This window comes from Accipiter gentilis, chromosome 3 (assembly GCF_929443795.1).
Source record: "Accipiter gentilis chromosome 3, bAccGen1.1, whole genome shotgun sequence".
NCBI classification, from domain to species: domain Eukaryota; kingdom Metazoa; phylum Chordata; class Aves; order Accipitriformes; family Accipitridae; genus Astur; species Astur gentilis.
Window position 1 is genome coordinate 44,695,358 of NC_064882.1, and position 14,887 is coordinate 44,710,244.

The following is a 14,887-nucleotide window of genomic DNA, read 5'->3' on the forward strand; positions in this document are numbered from 1 at the left end:
CAAACTTCTGTCAAACGTTTGCAATATATTAAAAAGTTCAATAATTCAAATAGCATTACCGTTAAAATGTGAAATAATTCAAATGGCATTACCTCTACTCCCGGTATAAAGACGCATTATTGTTTTTGTTAAATATTAAAATCATAACATTGACCTCAGAAAGGTTTCCTCATCTACTGAAAAAGAAGCCAGTAATAAGAGCATATAACTTACGTTGTTCATATACTCGCTGAGCAGATCCTGCAGGGCCTGCCGCACGGCATTGCACTCGGCCACGATCCGCTCCCGGCGGTCGTCTCGCGTGCACGAAGAGTCCGCCATCAGCGCCGCTCCGCTGATGATGCTCTCCAGCCTTTCTTCAAGAGACGGTCTGAAGCGGGCCTCGCTGAAAGTCATGGGGTCTAAAATGATTTTGTTCTAGAAAACAAAAAGACGAGTGGAAAAATTAGGAGCGCACATGGGTCTTCAGGTTTTCTTAAACGGCTCTTATTTCAGCGGCTTGATGGGGTTCTTAGTCTTTCATATCTATAAATTATCTACCAAATTCCTGAAAAATCAATGTTAAAGAAATATCTGGTAGCTCTGAAATCCCAATATAGATATAAAATAAATATCTAAAAATAATTCACATCACAGTTATAAAAGTCTACCGTCAAGAACAGCGCAACTGGTTCAAATAAGTATTTGGGAAGCACATAGTAAAAAACCAAATCAATACAAAGTACTGTATTATGTATGCAATATGTCTGTGTGTCTCTATGTATTATATGTACATATTCCATCTTGGAGTAAACTAATATTATTCTTTTCTGAATGTTTTGAAAATCTCTTGGATATTCAGTAAATTCATATGAAAGGATTGCTTTAATAGTACAAGTTATTTATGACTTATGAGAAAATGGGATATTCTGTTAACTAATTCTTTCATTTTGATTTTTTGTATTAGCAGACTAAACTGCTGAAATGCTACTAAATTACCTCAATATTAAATAAAAAAAAAAGGAGGGAATTGTCATTAACACTGCAAGAAAACCATTATTAGATAATCAGACAAAAATGTGAAATATTTCTGATTCCCATTCTGTAGCACATCTTTTAAAAGCCTTTTTCTAAAGGCTTTTGCTAGCTTTTTTCTGGTTTTAAATCAGGAACTAAAAAGAGAGGACTACAGGAAAACAATCTAAAAACAACTTTAATTCATCAAATAGCCTACTGGTTAGCAAAATGTCTGTACTCCACTAGAAAAACATTTGATTTTCAAGGACTGTTTTCTATTAAAGAAGACATTTTGGTTTTTAAATTATGATCATTGCTAAACATTTGTGTACTTGAGATATCAAACGTATTACCAAATACCAAATAGGGCTAAGCCACGTAGATTCAACCCCCCATTAGCATAGGAACTCATGTAATATTATGAGTTTTGAGTCACTGCTAGAGTATATTCTGACTTGCTTTTCTCCTTTTGTAGTTCAAGGTAACAAATACAAAAGCAATAATCGCCTGCTCCCACTTACAGGCACATTCGCAACACTGTGTAATTCAGTAACCTTTTGCTGCAATCATGCAAAGGAGTTTCACAATTGCATATTGTCTAAAAATGCTTTGTAAGCCCTGCACTTCTTGAGTTTTAAAAGAAAATAAATCATGAAATATTTAGAAATAGGAATGTAAGAGGCAGATCTGAAAAAGTTAAAAGCATTCTGTTTTCCAATAATCACATCTATTTTAAAGCACATCGCATTTTTGTTAATGAACCATCTTAATTTTCACAACATTTTGATAACTTTATGATTAGTCTATTTCCTTTAATATAGAAGAGCAATCAACAAGTGCAAGCCAAATCATACAGTTAATTTGAAAAAATACACTGCAATGTATTAAAATGTACATGGGGATTTAGGGAGATAACATATAAGCAATATCTGCCTCTAACATTGCAAACTGTATCAGCTTATTATGAATCAGCACATGCTCAAATGAACTTATTCTAGGCTAAATTCTGATTCCCAGTGAATACATTTTGTTTAATTCAGTGGGACGAGGCTTTTGCAAAAGATCTGCTTATTTCTCAGTGAAACTTCCAATTAACTCCACACACAAAAAACAGCTCTTATTACAATACAGAGAAAGAGGATCAAGCCCTGAAAAATCTAAAACATAACTGCATGTGTAGCAGTTAAATAGTAACAAACACAAGGATGTCAGGAAATTTTTGAAGATTCATTATTTAATAAAAAGGAAAAATAGAAGAATTTTTACTAGACAGTATATTGTTCCAGCTCCTGGAAAGGCTGACTTAGCAGAAATAAATGCAGCATTACCCAGAATGTGAAATAATGTCTCGCACGTATCTTCTAAGGTCTATGTTTCACAGCAGTAAGAGGAGCAAGTTTACAAGCACATAAATTAGAAAAGACTTCTCTAAGAGTTAGGCCTATGCATATTTATGTAGCTATGCTTTTCAGTCAAATGATAATACTTAATGTATAGAGTCCACTGCCACACTATGTTCATAAGCATTGGGATTTTCAGAAATCAACTATATATTCCATCTTCACAACAGCATGTTTAATTCAGTAGTAGCAAGACTGAAATTGCGTCATATGAACTATCTTAGCAAATCATGTCATTAGTAAAAAGGTATAAAAATAATTAGCTGCATGTTTCAGATTATTTTCCGTGTTTCCTTACTCAAACCTGGTTGTGTTTTTTTTTAAATAAATGACCATAAAATGATAATGTTAATGGTCATGGTGGTTTTTTTTTAAATGACCATAAAAATAGTCCTGAACAAAGACAGCAAGTACGCTTTACTAGAGAGTAGAGGATTTCCAATAGCCAACGTACGTTCTACTTGTAGCAAACCTCTTTCTCAATCCATAAACTCAATCAAAGCAACATCCACACAGCACTATCGCAATTTCCATGTTTCGGTTATAGCAACCTAACCAGTCCTTCCATAAATGTCTCACCACTTCTCCTCCTTACAGCCATAGGTGTAAGGTTCTCTACCTACAGAGCAAATTTCAAACAGTAGATCTTACACCTCTCAGCGAGTCATGAAACACGCCTGTCTTCTTAGAGGTTTTTGAAGACCCTGCACTCAGTCTTCTGTGAGACCCAAGAACATATCAAGAATGTATTCCTAGAATATTTCCATCCTTTTCAAGCCTTGAGGATTAACAATCTGCAGATCAAATATCTCCAATCTCTCTGATCACTGAAACCCAGCTCATTATTTTCATAAGCAGTTATCTCATACTCCATGAATAAATTTAGGAAGTTCTGTTTAGGTTACATGCAAATACCATTTACATTTTAAAAAATAAAGTGTGTATCATTGGAGATGTATAATTAATTTAAGCCAGCTTTCCTCACTGTAAAACACAGAAAAGGAACATATTAGTGGATTTTTTTCTAAATAAGAAGAGATCTTCATGACCGCCTCACCTTAGCTCATGAAGGACAAAATTCTTAGGCTTAAGAATTCAGTTAAATATTTGTTTGGGATATTCTCTTAATGAACATTCAGAATCACAGAATAACTTAGGTTGGAATAGAAAGCTCTCAAGGTCATCTGTTTTTTGTTTTGTTGTTTGGGGTTTTTTTTAATGACCATAAAAATGGTCATAACAAAGACAGGACGTACACTTTACGAGAGAGTAGAGGATTTCCAATAGCCAACATATGTTCTTCTTTTAGCAAACCTCTTTCTCAATCCATAAACTCAAATCAAAGCAACATCCACACAGCACTATCACAATTTTCACTTTTGGGTTACAGCAACCTAACCATAAATGTCTCACTTCTCCTCATTAAAGCAGAGCCAGCTTCAACAGCAGGCCAGGTTGCTCAAGGCTTCAACCAGTCAAGATGAAATCTTCATCCTTGGAGGTTTTCCAAATCTTTCTGCCTCCTCTTTCAGAGTTGGATTACATACATGGTGTGGGTGTTTTTTCTCCCCAATATCCAAACAGATTTTTCCTTCAATCAGCTTGTGCCTGTTGCCTCTCATCCCAATACCATGAACCTCAAAGTAGACCCTAGCTCTATTTTCTCGACACCATCCTACCACGCAGTTGAAGAAACAAACAAGATCCCTCCCCAAAGCCTCTTATTCCGCAGTCCAAAAAATTCCCAGCCTTGCCAGCCCCTCTCAATTTGTCATGTCCTGCAGCCTCCTCATCATCTTGCGGTCTCTGCTGGATTTGTTTGTCAGCCTTCCTTGCACTGGGAAGCCCCAAACCAGATTGGGAAGGCCTGATGCAGTTCCATATGTGCTAAATATAGGGGCAAAAAATCACTCGACCTACTGCCTACACTCTTCCTAATTTAGCCTTGTAGGTGGCTGACCTGCAGGGCTGTAAGGGTGCACTGCTGACTCAGGTTGAACTTGCTGTCCATCAGAATCTTCAAATACTTTTTTTGCCCCACTGCTTTCTTAACCCTAACATCACACAAAATGATCAGAACTAAATTTTTGGACCTCTCTTAATTCACTTTTATAACAAGAAACACTGTTGGAAAAGAAAAACTTAGATGTTCTAAGGAAAGAGAACAACTACACTTTGTTTAAAGTATAATAAATAAAGATGTAGTTACTTTCCAAAGGCTGGTTATAAATAAATTATATTTTAGATGTTTATTTTAAACTCTAAACATTTCTCAAATAGGACAACAGGTTTTTGAGCATTGGGAAAAAGAGAACAGGGATGAGAACCTGCTACATGACAGCTCTCAACAGTTCCCAAAGAGACACTATTTTTTGCTTCTGAAAGGTTTCACTCCTTTTCAAAGAAAGCTTGGTATCTAAATGCAACTTCAGACTATGTTATTGACACGTACAAAGTTCTTACACATATATTAACATTATGTTAACAAGGAAATAATGTCTTCTTGGAAGGAAGAAAAAAATAGTTGCCAGGAAATCTGGCTAAATAAATTCCTTCAGAAGTCTCAAGTTCCCCTCACTTCTTGACAGCCAGTTAATGAATGATGAATGTAAATGAATTGGAACATTTTACATTTCTAATTAATTAACTAACATTAAAGCCATAAATCAGGGACTGACACCATAATTCAGGCCTTTTAATTAAGTGTTTCAAGCCTCTTTCCAACTGCAGAGAGATTAGTGTAAACAGTTTCTTTGCTATGAACATACATCATTTTTGGCTTCAGTTGCTGAAACCAAGTCCAAGAAAATTAATTTAAATATAACTGGAAACTTATTTGAAAACTGCTAAACTTGTGATAATATCTTCTTTAAACATATTATAGTTAACTATTTTCTCTTGTACTCTCCACTTTTTTAAATTATATAAAGGTGTGTTTATAGAGTAGTTGCAATGTTTTCATAAAGAATGAAAACTTTCAGAAAATAGACCTTGCCATACTAATTAGTACTATAAGCCATCTTTATATTGCTCTCAAACAGGAATAAACTATCACAAACACCAATAAATTATAGGGCATCACTTCTGAAATTTCAAGTATCAGACAAGTTATTCACACTTCAACTAAAAATATTGAAAATAACCACATACCCTATATCAATGTATTGTAATAAAGGAGAGCACGTAATCAGTGAAATTTGGTGAAATTTATCTGGCTTAGATTATCAACAATAGCAAAAAACCAGTTTTTATTAGAAATATAAAGTAAAACAAAACCAAACCATTAAATTAAATTAACATTTTAAAACGATTTTACAACTCCAAAAGAAATGTGATTACTGTATCACTATCTGCATTTTCCGAATCAAGCATGTGCTCTTGCAAAAAATTATTATGTGCATTGCCTTATTGTCGATAAAAAATCTGCTCATCTACTGGTTTCTGTAAGTAGAAAGTCTTAAGGAAATTTCAGCAGCTTCTTCAGAACCACAGCTTTGTTCACTTTTTAAACTCCTAAGTAATACTAACGATTTGGGGGGCTGGAGGGAGGTATAAGTTCCAGTTCTGAAAAAGCTGAAAATCAGCCAACATAAAATGTATTCAAATTCATTCCTAAGTCAATGGATACAGTCATAAACTTTGATAGCACCCAGCAAAGCTTGAAAAAGAGCACATGGAAAGTATCACTTTTTCAAAATACTAAATAGCATTAACGAGACCACAGCACCTTAGAGCTGATAACAAAGAGCTTTTAAAATAATAGCTCTGCTATCACTTGCAATAAAAATTGTGACAAATAACATTTTTGGAGGAAAAAAAAAAATAAAAACTCGCCAACAAACTGGTAAGCAGAGTTTTCCTGTTTGTACAGTTCATGTGTATGTGGGGAACAGGGAAGGTCAGATTCTTACCTTTATACAGATTCTTTCCAGAATTCCCCACTCAATTACCTCCCATACAACCTCTGAATGAGAGAACAAGAAGGAATTCATATTTCCTTGTACTTCCTTTATTTTTCTATTGTGTAAAAGGATGATGAGAATAACAATGGCCAATTTTGGGCCCTTTATACAATTTACTGTGCTCTGTTCTTTAAAACATACAAAAAACCCAATTAAACAAAGCTTATTTCCTCTTGTAATTGAGTAAAATTGAATTTTAAAAGAAACTATCAAATCATATAAAAGAAGTCCAATATCAGCTTGTTCTGTTCTAATAGGAAACAACCTTCTTATTTGAGAAAAGAAAAATCTTAAAAGAATCAATTTGAAAAACAAACAACACACACCCACAAAACACAAACCAAAACTAAAAAAAAAAAAAAAAAAAACAAACAAACTACAAACAACTCATGCTCTTCTATAAAGCTATGGAAGGAAATAAAGTCAAACTGATTTTTCAGACTCACATTCTCAAAGACAGGTAAGGCATCTTTGAGGGCATAATAATACAGTTGTGAATCTAATATGATGCTATAAGGAAAAAAAAAAAAAACCAACACAAATGTAAAGTTTGAAAAGTAGTCTTACAAGACAATGTAGTAGCATAAAAGTGATAAAGCTGCAATCATACCACTGTCTGGCTGGAGCTCTGCAGGTGGAGGAATTATCCTAGATAAAACAGAAGTATCTTTCAAGTAAGAAACTTTGGTATAACATAGTTTTACAAATATTTCCATCTAAGATAATCCCAGTAAACTCAAGGGATGTATTAGGTACCATGGTAAGCAGCACAGTGCAGCAGAAGAGACACTGAATTGGAACGTAGGGCTTTGTGGTTCCTTTACTGACTCTTGTATTAATCTGGCATTAAAAGGTTGGACCAGGTGATCCTTGAGGTCCCTGCCAAGCCGGTTTTCTATGATTCTGTTGTGTGACTCTGGACAAATCATACTTTCTTTCTTCTATTTCTTGTTTTTACACTTTAGCAAGATGAAAATACAATGTTTAAGTAAAATGCCGCTGCAAAGTGAACAATATGTCAGAAGGAACCAAAACCACAGTGACAAATGCCATTAAAAAATCAAATTGATAGATACCTTAGATAAACAATGTCACGACCACAAGACAGAATGAGAAATTGCCTTGTGTAAAAAGAAGCACGTAATATACTGAGGGACCCAGTTTTTCAGAACAACTTGGGAGACAAGTCTGTATAAATAAGAGTGTTTAATGTATTTCTTTGTCAGAAGTGCCTGCACTACCGTGAAAACAAATGCAGTGTGCTCGCAGGTTTGGTTTATGTATGTATGTCAGTGTCCCCCAAAGTGCTAACAAGGCTATTCAGTTCCTGGTTAGTGATAAATCAAATATTTCTAGCTGTCATTATTCTGTGTTTCACAGACACACCATACAGCTATAATGTGAAGAAATAAGAACAGCATCACAATACCATGCCACACTGCAGCTTTCGATGAGCCAGTCTGACATAAAAGAAGAGAGAACTGATTTAGAGAAATAAGTGAGTATTTTTCCTTCTAGGACAGTGGGATAACTAAATTCATAGTAGTTTAATGAATATCACACTCCAGTAGAAGCGCACAGCCAAGAGCAGATGGAGTATCAACAGCCCCCACCTCCGCAGCCCCCGGCAGTCCTCTCCCGACTCTGTTCTCTAAATATAAATGGAGATATTGTTTCCCCGCAATATCGGTGATGTTCACTTCTCAGATATGTGAGTTATATAAGCATCTCAGAGGTACTACATAAACATACTCAAAATAGTACCAAGCGTAGTCTAATCAGGAAATTTCACTAAGCGCAATTTTTGAGCTATTATATGTAACCTGACAAAATTTTGAAATATATTGAATTTAACAGTTCAGATATTCATACTTATTACTAACAATGAAATAAACAACCTGTAATACATTGAATAATAATGGAATAATTGTATTATTACAGAAAACATTTCTCTATATAAATGTTGATTAGGTTTTTCTAAAGTCTGTTCCATTTGTGTATTTTTACTATCTCTAACAAACTTGTTTGGATGAGGGCTCACTACAAAAACTCCTTCGCAAATAAACTGGTTACTGTCCTAGTACAAACATATTGAATGTATTTAATAGGAAAACACGCAAAGCACCCAGTGCGTTGCCATGCTATTTTTTCTACCATGAAAAGAAGTGCTAGCAATGTGGTATGGTTAAACTTACAAATAGTATTTTTTGATTGCTAGATCTTTTTACAATACTAATTTACTACACAGGAGCATTTCAGGGAGGGAAAAAAAAAAAAAAAAAAAAAAAAAAAAAAAAATCAAGAAGCCCACTAGATGGTGCTCTTTTACAGAAAATCCAGACCAGCAGCACCATTCTCACTCCTAAAGGTGAATAGAGGTACCAAGATCCTAAACTGCTAGCAAGCAAGACTGCTGCCCCTTTACAGAAGTCACAATCCTGCTATGCATTTGATACCAAAATCCTGTCATTTCAAGTGCTATCCCTTGTACTCTGGAGCTGACATTTCCACAATAATATATATACACATTCCCATACATACACAAGCACAGAGAAAACGTTAACCATAATACATCATAAAGCCAACTACTAAGATTAAAAGTAGAATGAACTTCTGAAGCAGGTGATGAAAACATTTTAGAATCATAGAATCACAGAGTAGTTTGGGCTGGAAGGGACCTTTAAAGATCATCTAGTCCAACCCTGCTGTCATGGGCAGGGACACCTTCCACTCGATCAGGTTGCTCCGAGCCCCGTCCAGCCTGACCTGGAATGTTCCCAGGGATGAGGCATCGACCACCTCTCTGGGCAACCTGGGCCAGGGTTTCACCACCCTCATCATAAAACATTTCTTCCTTATATCTACTTTGAGTCTACCCTCAATTTAAACTCATTTTGAGTTTCTTGCTGCCAAACTACTCCCATTCTGCATGGAAAATTCTGGGGGAAAAAAGACCAGAAGTAGCGCACAGAAGGGGTTGAGGTGGGCAGGAAAGAGCAGCAATAACATGGACGAAAAAGCTTGTTCAGCCCTTAGCATCATCAGGACCCTGAAAATTTACTCTGCTTATTCCTCTCTTGAAAGATCAGTTCAGCATCCCCAAACATATTTCTCTGCAAACAGGTAAAATTTTTTGGTATACTGTAAAATACAACATTGCGCTCTTGCTCATTATTTTCTTAATATGCGAAGAATGAGCAGTCTGTGATTTTTCCCCACGCAGGGGAGATTGAAGGAGTGTAAAAAGTGCCAAAGGATCTCACTACTGAATAGAAGCTTTCAAAGCATTGGGATGCAGCCCGACTGCCTTCACACATGAAATGATTGACTCGACACCATTCCAGTTTAAAGGTCACTTCACCTGCACAAGGGAAAAAAAAACCCTGCATTTCATTCAAAGTCATACATGAGGTTATCTGAATTTGCAACACAATGTCTCCAGTGTACAGTAACACAGGTATTCCTATTTAAATTCTGTATATAACTGCTATTATACAGAAATAACCATTTGGCTGTGCTTCCCTAGACACTAGAGCTCAACCAGTCTAGTTTCAAATTGCTGTGTGATGTGCAGTAATATTTTTGCAATTGTTTCTTAGGATTTCAATACTGAAACAAACGCGTTTCAATTCTTATTTTGAAACTCACATTTTGTCCTTTCATCTCCAACATCATAAATCACTTCTCTGAAGAACATATTTACAAATAAATTGAGATTCTGTAAATATTCTGCCAAATCCATTCTCTGGCTGAACATCTAGTACAGTTATTTGTCCAAAAAGCAGTAAAGTTTTAAAGGTAGTCACTTAATGATACAGCATCTCTTCTGTCCGCTAACCTTATCTCACATTTTGACGGCTCTTAATTTTATTACAAAAAAAAGCATCTTTTGCTATTGTTGTACCCAAGTATTTTATCTTTTCAGTTTCTATGTTTTGGTGGTTGTGTTGTTTTTGTTTTTTTTTTCATTACACTCCTTTTGGATCTTTCACTCCATTTAAGGAACATTGCATTTACTAGCCCTGAAAAATATTCTCAAAGGATTATTAATATCTTCAAGAAATATGATAGTCCATTTGTTAAGTATGAACTTCATTTTACATCCTGGAGGACAGTGACCAGTTTCATCAGAGACTTTTTTTCTCATAAAACATAGTCATCTCCTACATGGTAGGCTTGCACTGTTCAAAAATTTATTAAAGATTGAGCTACTCTGCCTGGAATTTTTCTGTTCAAATCCTTCTCATAACAAAAAAATTGTACATATTCAGTACCTCAGGACTATCACAAATATAGAAACACCGCATGTACCAAAAATAATTTTAACCACCTCTTTTAGTTCTCAGCCAGACCAACTCCTTTATAAACCAAATTATTATCATACTCATTCAAGACTCAATGCGATTTTGAAATCGGAGAGTAAAGGGATAGCACAAAAGCACAGCAGATCAAGATGTAACATGGAGCAACATAGCTGGTAAGCAACTTCAGAGACAAACGGATTTGTGTGCATACACAGAAACAATAAATCACTGGAGTATTAAAATAACATCAAGTATAGGGTGTGACTGTTTGGATTAACATGTATTAAAAAGCAAGGACTATATATACATTTTAACAAATACAGTATCACGTTATTCTATTGATAGATACAGAACTTGCCAATTTACTATATAGACACAAGCACAAAACTCAAGGAGAAAGTCAGCTAAGCAGATTCATCAGTTCTGATGTTTTCTTTCTGGAGCAATACAAAAGGTGAGAGATGCTGGCCTTTAGCATCAATGGAAAGCAGGTTTTTTGGTCCTTTTTTCCTTTAGATACCTCTTCTCCCCCTTTTCTAGGTAACAGGCTTTATTAATTTAGTTTATCTGTGGCTCATAATTTATTGTAGTCAATCCTAGCCTTTCTCCAAACACAGAAATACTCCTTTTCATGGGTCTATGCTGCATGCATAGTAAACTTTTTTGTATTTACAAAACTGTTACACCTACCCTTGCAGTACTGTACAAGAATGAGTATCTCATTTTTCATATCAAAATCTAAAGCAAAATATTTAGAATTGGTTAAAGCGTTAAGTATTTAGGGTGCCCTGCTTGAAACCCCTAGAATTTGAATTTCTGCAGTGGTTAGCACTTCTAAAGTTTTGTCAGCATATCCCACTGAGACAGCTACATTCCTAAAAACTAAGAAATCACTGTCTCAATCCATGTTCCAAAAGAAGGCACTCTCCTACTCATCAGAGACCCCCAGTGCTCAATAAATACTATTTTTGCCTATCACTGCCCCCTCCCCATTCCATCATGCGAATGTGTCCCCCACCTATGTGCCTGCAGCCCTTGCTGTGGCAGATAGTCACTCTACATCTATTTATCCCATCACTTTATACCCATATTTAAATATATTTTTTATTCACATCCCACATATACTTTTACCTCTTTCCAATCGCCAACCCCACATCGGAGTGTAGACGCCATGTATCTTCAGCTCAGTTTTCATCTAGCACAGGTTTCTGGTCCTTCTCATTTCATTTCTGTGCACTTAATAATTTTACTATCTTTTTATCTACCTCCCCACTGCACTCCAGTTTGATGGGTAGGTCCTGTCCCTGCTACACACCATGAAGGCTCTGGAGGGAGCATGGAGGGTACGGGATGAATCAGTCCCGTCAACACTCAACATGTGACAACACGGCAGTCCCTTTATAATCAGAACAGCTGAGACCAGACCAAAACTACCATTTCCTGAGTGAAAACAGAATATTTTTAGAATTCACATAAGTTCTTAACAAACTTCTTTATGTAACTTGAATAAATTTGGACAAGTGTCATGAGGGGAGGTAAAAGGTACATCCTTAGTTGCAGTAACCCAGAAATATTTAATGAGCATAAAATATATACCAAATTTTACTAATAAATGACTTCAATAATAAACCCAGGAATATCTGGATTTAAATTATCTAAGATTAAAGCAGGAACATTTAAGTTAAAGGAAAAAAAATGAGGCATTAAGCACGTACTTTTGTAATCAATCAACTTCAAACAGTACTTTAAAGCAGCAAATCTAGTAAGAAACAGATTTGTGAACTCTCATTTCAAAATAAATTATCTCCAAGAAGCAATAAATGACAACTCTTTCCAAAACTTTGCTGCTAATAACTCACAGGTGACTTTATACCAAAATTCACCACTGTATAGGGTATGGCAATTAAAATGACACCTATTTAAACACAATAGCTGAAGTGCTTAAAATAGGTAGAATAATTATTTGTATTACATGTGATGATATTTTTATTGAGAAAGTATTCAGATGATTTACACTGCAGTGATTTGAAGCATAAAGCCACAGAATGCTGATTCTGAAATTTGAGATAATGAAGGCTGAGTAGTGCTAAATATTATGGAAAAAACTGTAAACTTATTTTTAATATAGAAGAATTATCTTGTTATATAATACAAGGTTTAGTATGCACTTCATACCAAATACAAATTGATCTCAATCAATATGACTGATACTGTAAAATAAATATACTGTAGAATTATATTCACTAGAAAATATAAACTTCCTTTTCCTTGCTGAAGTAAAAAAATCAAACTTTTTTTCTCCACCACCTTTTTACCCATAACATAGTTTCACTAGTCTGGTAATTTTTCTTACTTTCTTGCTTGTAAAACATAACAGTAAATTCACAATCATCCCACCATCGCAGCTATAAATTTTGGCTTTCCCTGGAGTTTAGGGAATGTCATCTCTGTTGCAAAATTAGGTGTGAATAAATCTCATTCAACAGCTAAGCAGTGAGGCAAACAGGAAATATGGTTAGAAAGCAGATAAAACAACAGTTTCAATCTTTGTGTCCTCAGTAAGTCAGAGGATAAAGTTTTCATTTAGTTTCTTAAAACTAGAAAGAAAATTCTCAAAAAAGACTGGCTGTTTTTTCCACGTGTAGTTGCGAACAGAACACTATACTATGGATATACATCTCACATACGCATTCATGATGCCTGCAACATCACGTAAAACAGAAAAGACTTTACCTGATGAGAAAAATGAAGAACAAATATTCTCACAAAGAGGCAGGGGACAATCTCAGATGTCTCGCATAGTCTTCACTAAATTTACTTTCACTAAGCACAACGCGTCTCTTTGCACTGAACAGCAGCCTTTTCCAGAGAGCAGCAGCATCATCAGTTTGGGACTGAGAAGTCACATGTTTTCTGTTTGTCAAACCTCTGCTGTCCATAACATGCTGTCCATAAAGGCCCCCACAAAAGCCAGGGTACAATCAGACCAAACAGGGAGATTAACCTCAGGTTCTTACCATTAAGGGACCTATGAGCTGAGAAGGCCCTGAAACCCATGCAGAATTCCTTAAATCTTGACCCACAATAATTTTACAGGAAAAAATATAGATCTAGAAATATAGACATTAAAAAAAAAAAAAGATCAGTAAAGTCGATGCAGGCAGTACTGTGACATTTAATTGAAAAGCATGATGGAACTGGAGTCAACCTTTGGATCCTGCAGTAGTTCTGAATGGTTTTACCCTCTTTGCTTGTCTCTTCCTACACCCATCCACACATTTTCTGCTGTCACGTTTCCACCCCTAACCCTATTTTCCTTTTGCTATTATTTGTATACTCATTCTCTGCCTTTTTTCAATACCTTACTCAATCTTGGAGCTTCCCTTGATCCTATAAGACTTACCCTTCCTACTACTGTCTCCAAAGTAGACCCAATGACAGTAAGCCATTGATGCAGAAGACAAGCCCAGTCCAACAGAACAGGAGATGAAGCACCTGCACTACACCTCCACTTTCAGCCCTAAATACAGCAGGACTGAGAAGCTCCTGACTGTGTGTGACAGATGCAAGCGTTGTAATCTTGTGTATTATTCAAAGTGAAAAGGACATACTAATTCCCTAATGATAATTTTAACAAACCCTTACCTAAAGTCAGAATGAAAGAAGAAAATATTTTCAGATACTGTCTACAATTATGTTGTTTTTTTCACTTTCTAAAGTACAGTCTTCAAGTGTGAGATAGGGAAAAATCATAAGACAGGACTGGCAATTAAATTAACAGTTAAACAATTAGCTGTTAAGGAAGATGCTTAAGCAAAACTGTAGCTGTTGCTGGAATAGAGGCTGCAGCACTTCACCTGCAGTTGAAGTGACTGGTATCAACTGTGTGTGAAGATGATTTTTCCATATCTTTCATTAATGTAATTCACAATTCAAGTTGAATGTTAACTTTTCCAGGATGCTCAGCTCCATCACCATCTTTATTTTATGGTCTTGACTTCCCAACTTGCCAGACAAACATGTTTTTACCATTCAACCAATCACAGATCTTGGTCACAGAACTAAATTGCCAGATTAATCAGACTTTGCATTATTTAGAACTATGTAGCTAGATTTTTCAAGGACACTAGGGCAAAAGACTTCTTTCTCTCTATCACAGCCACTGCATATGAGCGCAAATAACTCCTTATAATTCAAGTCCATTATCACCAAACAACTATTCCTC

At 35.5% G+C, this 14,887-nt stretch overlaps 1 protein-coding gene across 2 annotated transcripts in view; it reads right to left on the reverse strand.

The window, feature by feature from the left end:
* The window catches only part of CTNNA2 (catenin alpha 2), a 512,225-nt gene that overhangs the window by 363,234 nt on the left and 134,104 nt on the right, over positions 1-14,887 (reverse strand). For both annotated transcript variants that reach the window (XM_049792668.1, XM_049792672.1), the window contains exon 7: positions 214-417. In XM_049792668.1, coding sequence (XP_049648625.1) covers positions 214-417 — 204 coding nt within the window. The remainder of the gene's footprint in view (positions 1-213; positions 418-14,887) is intronic.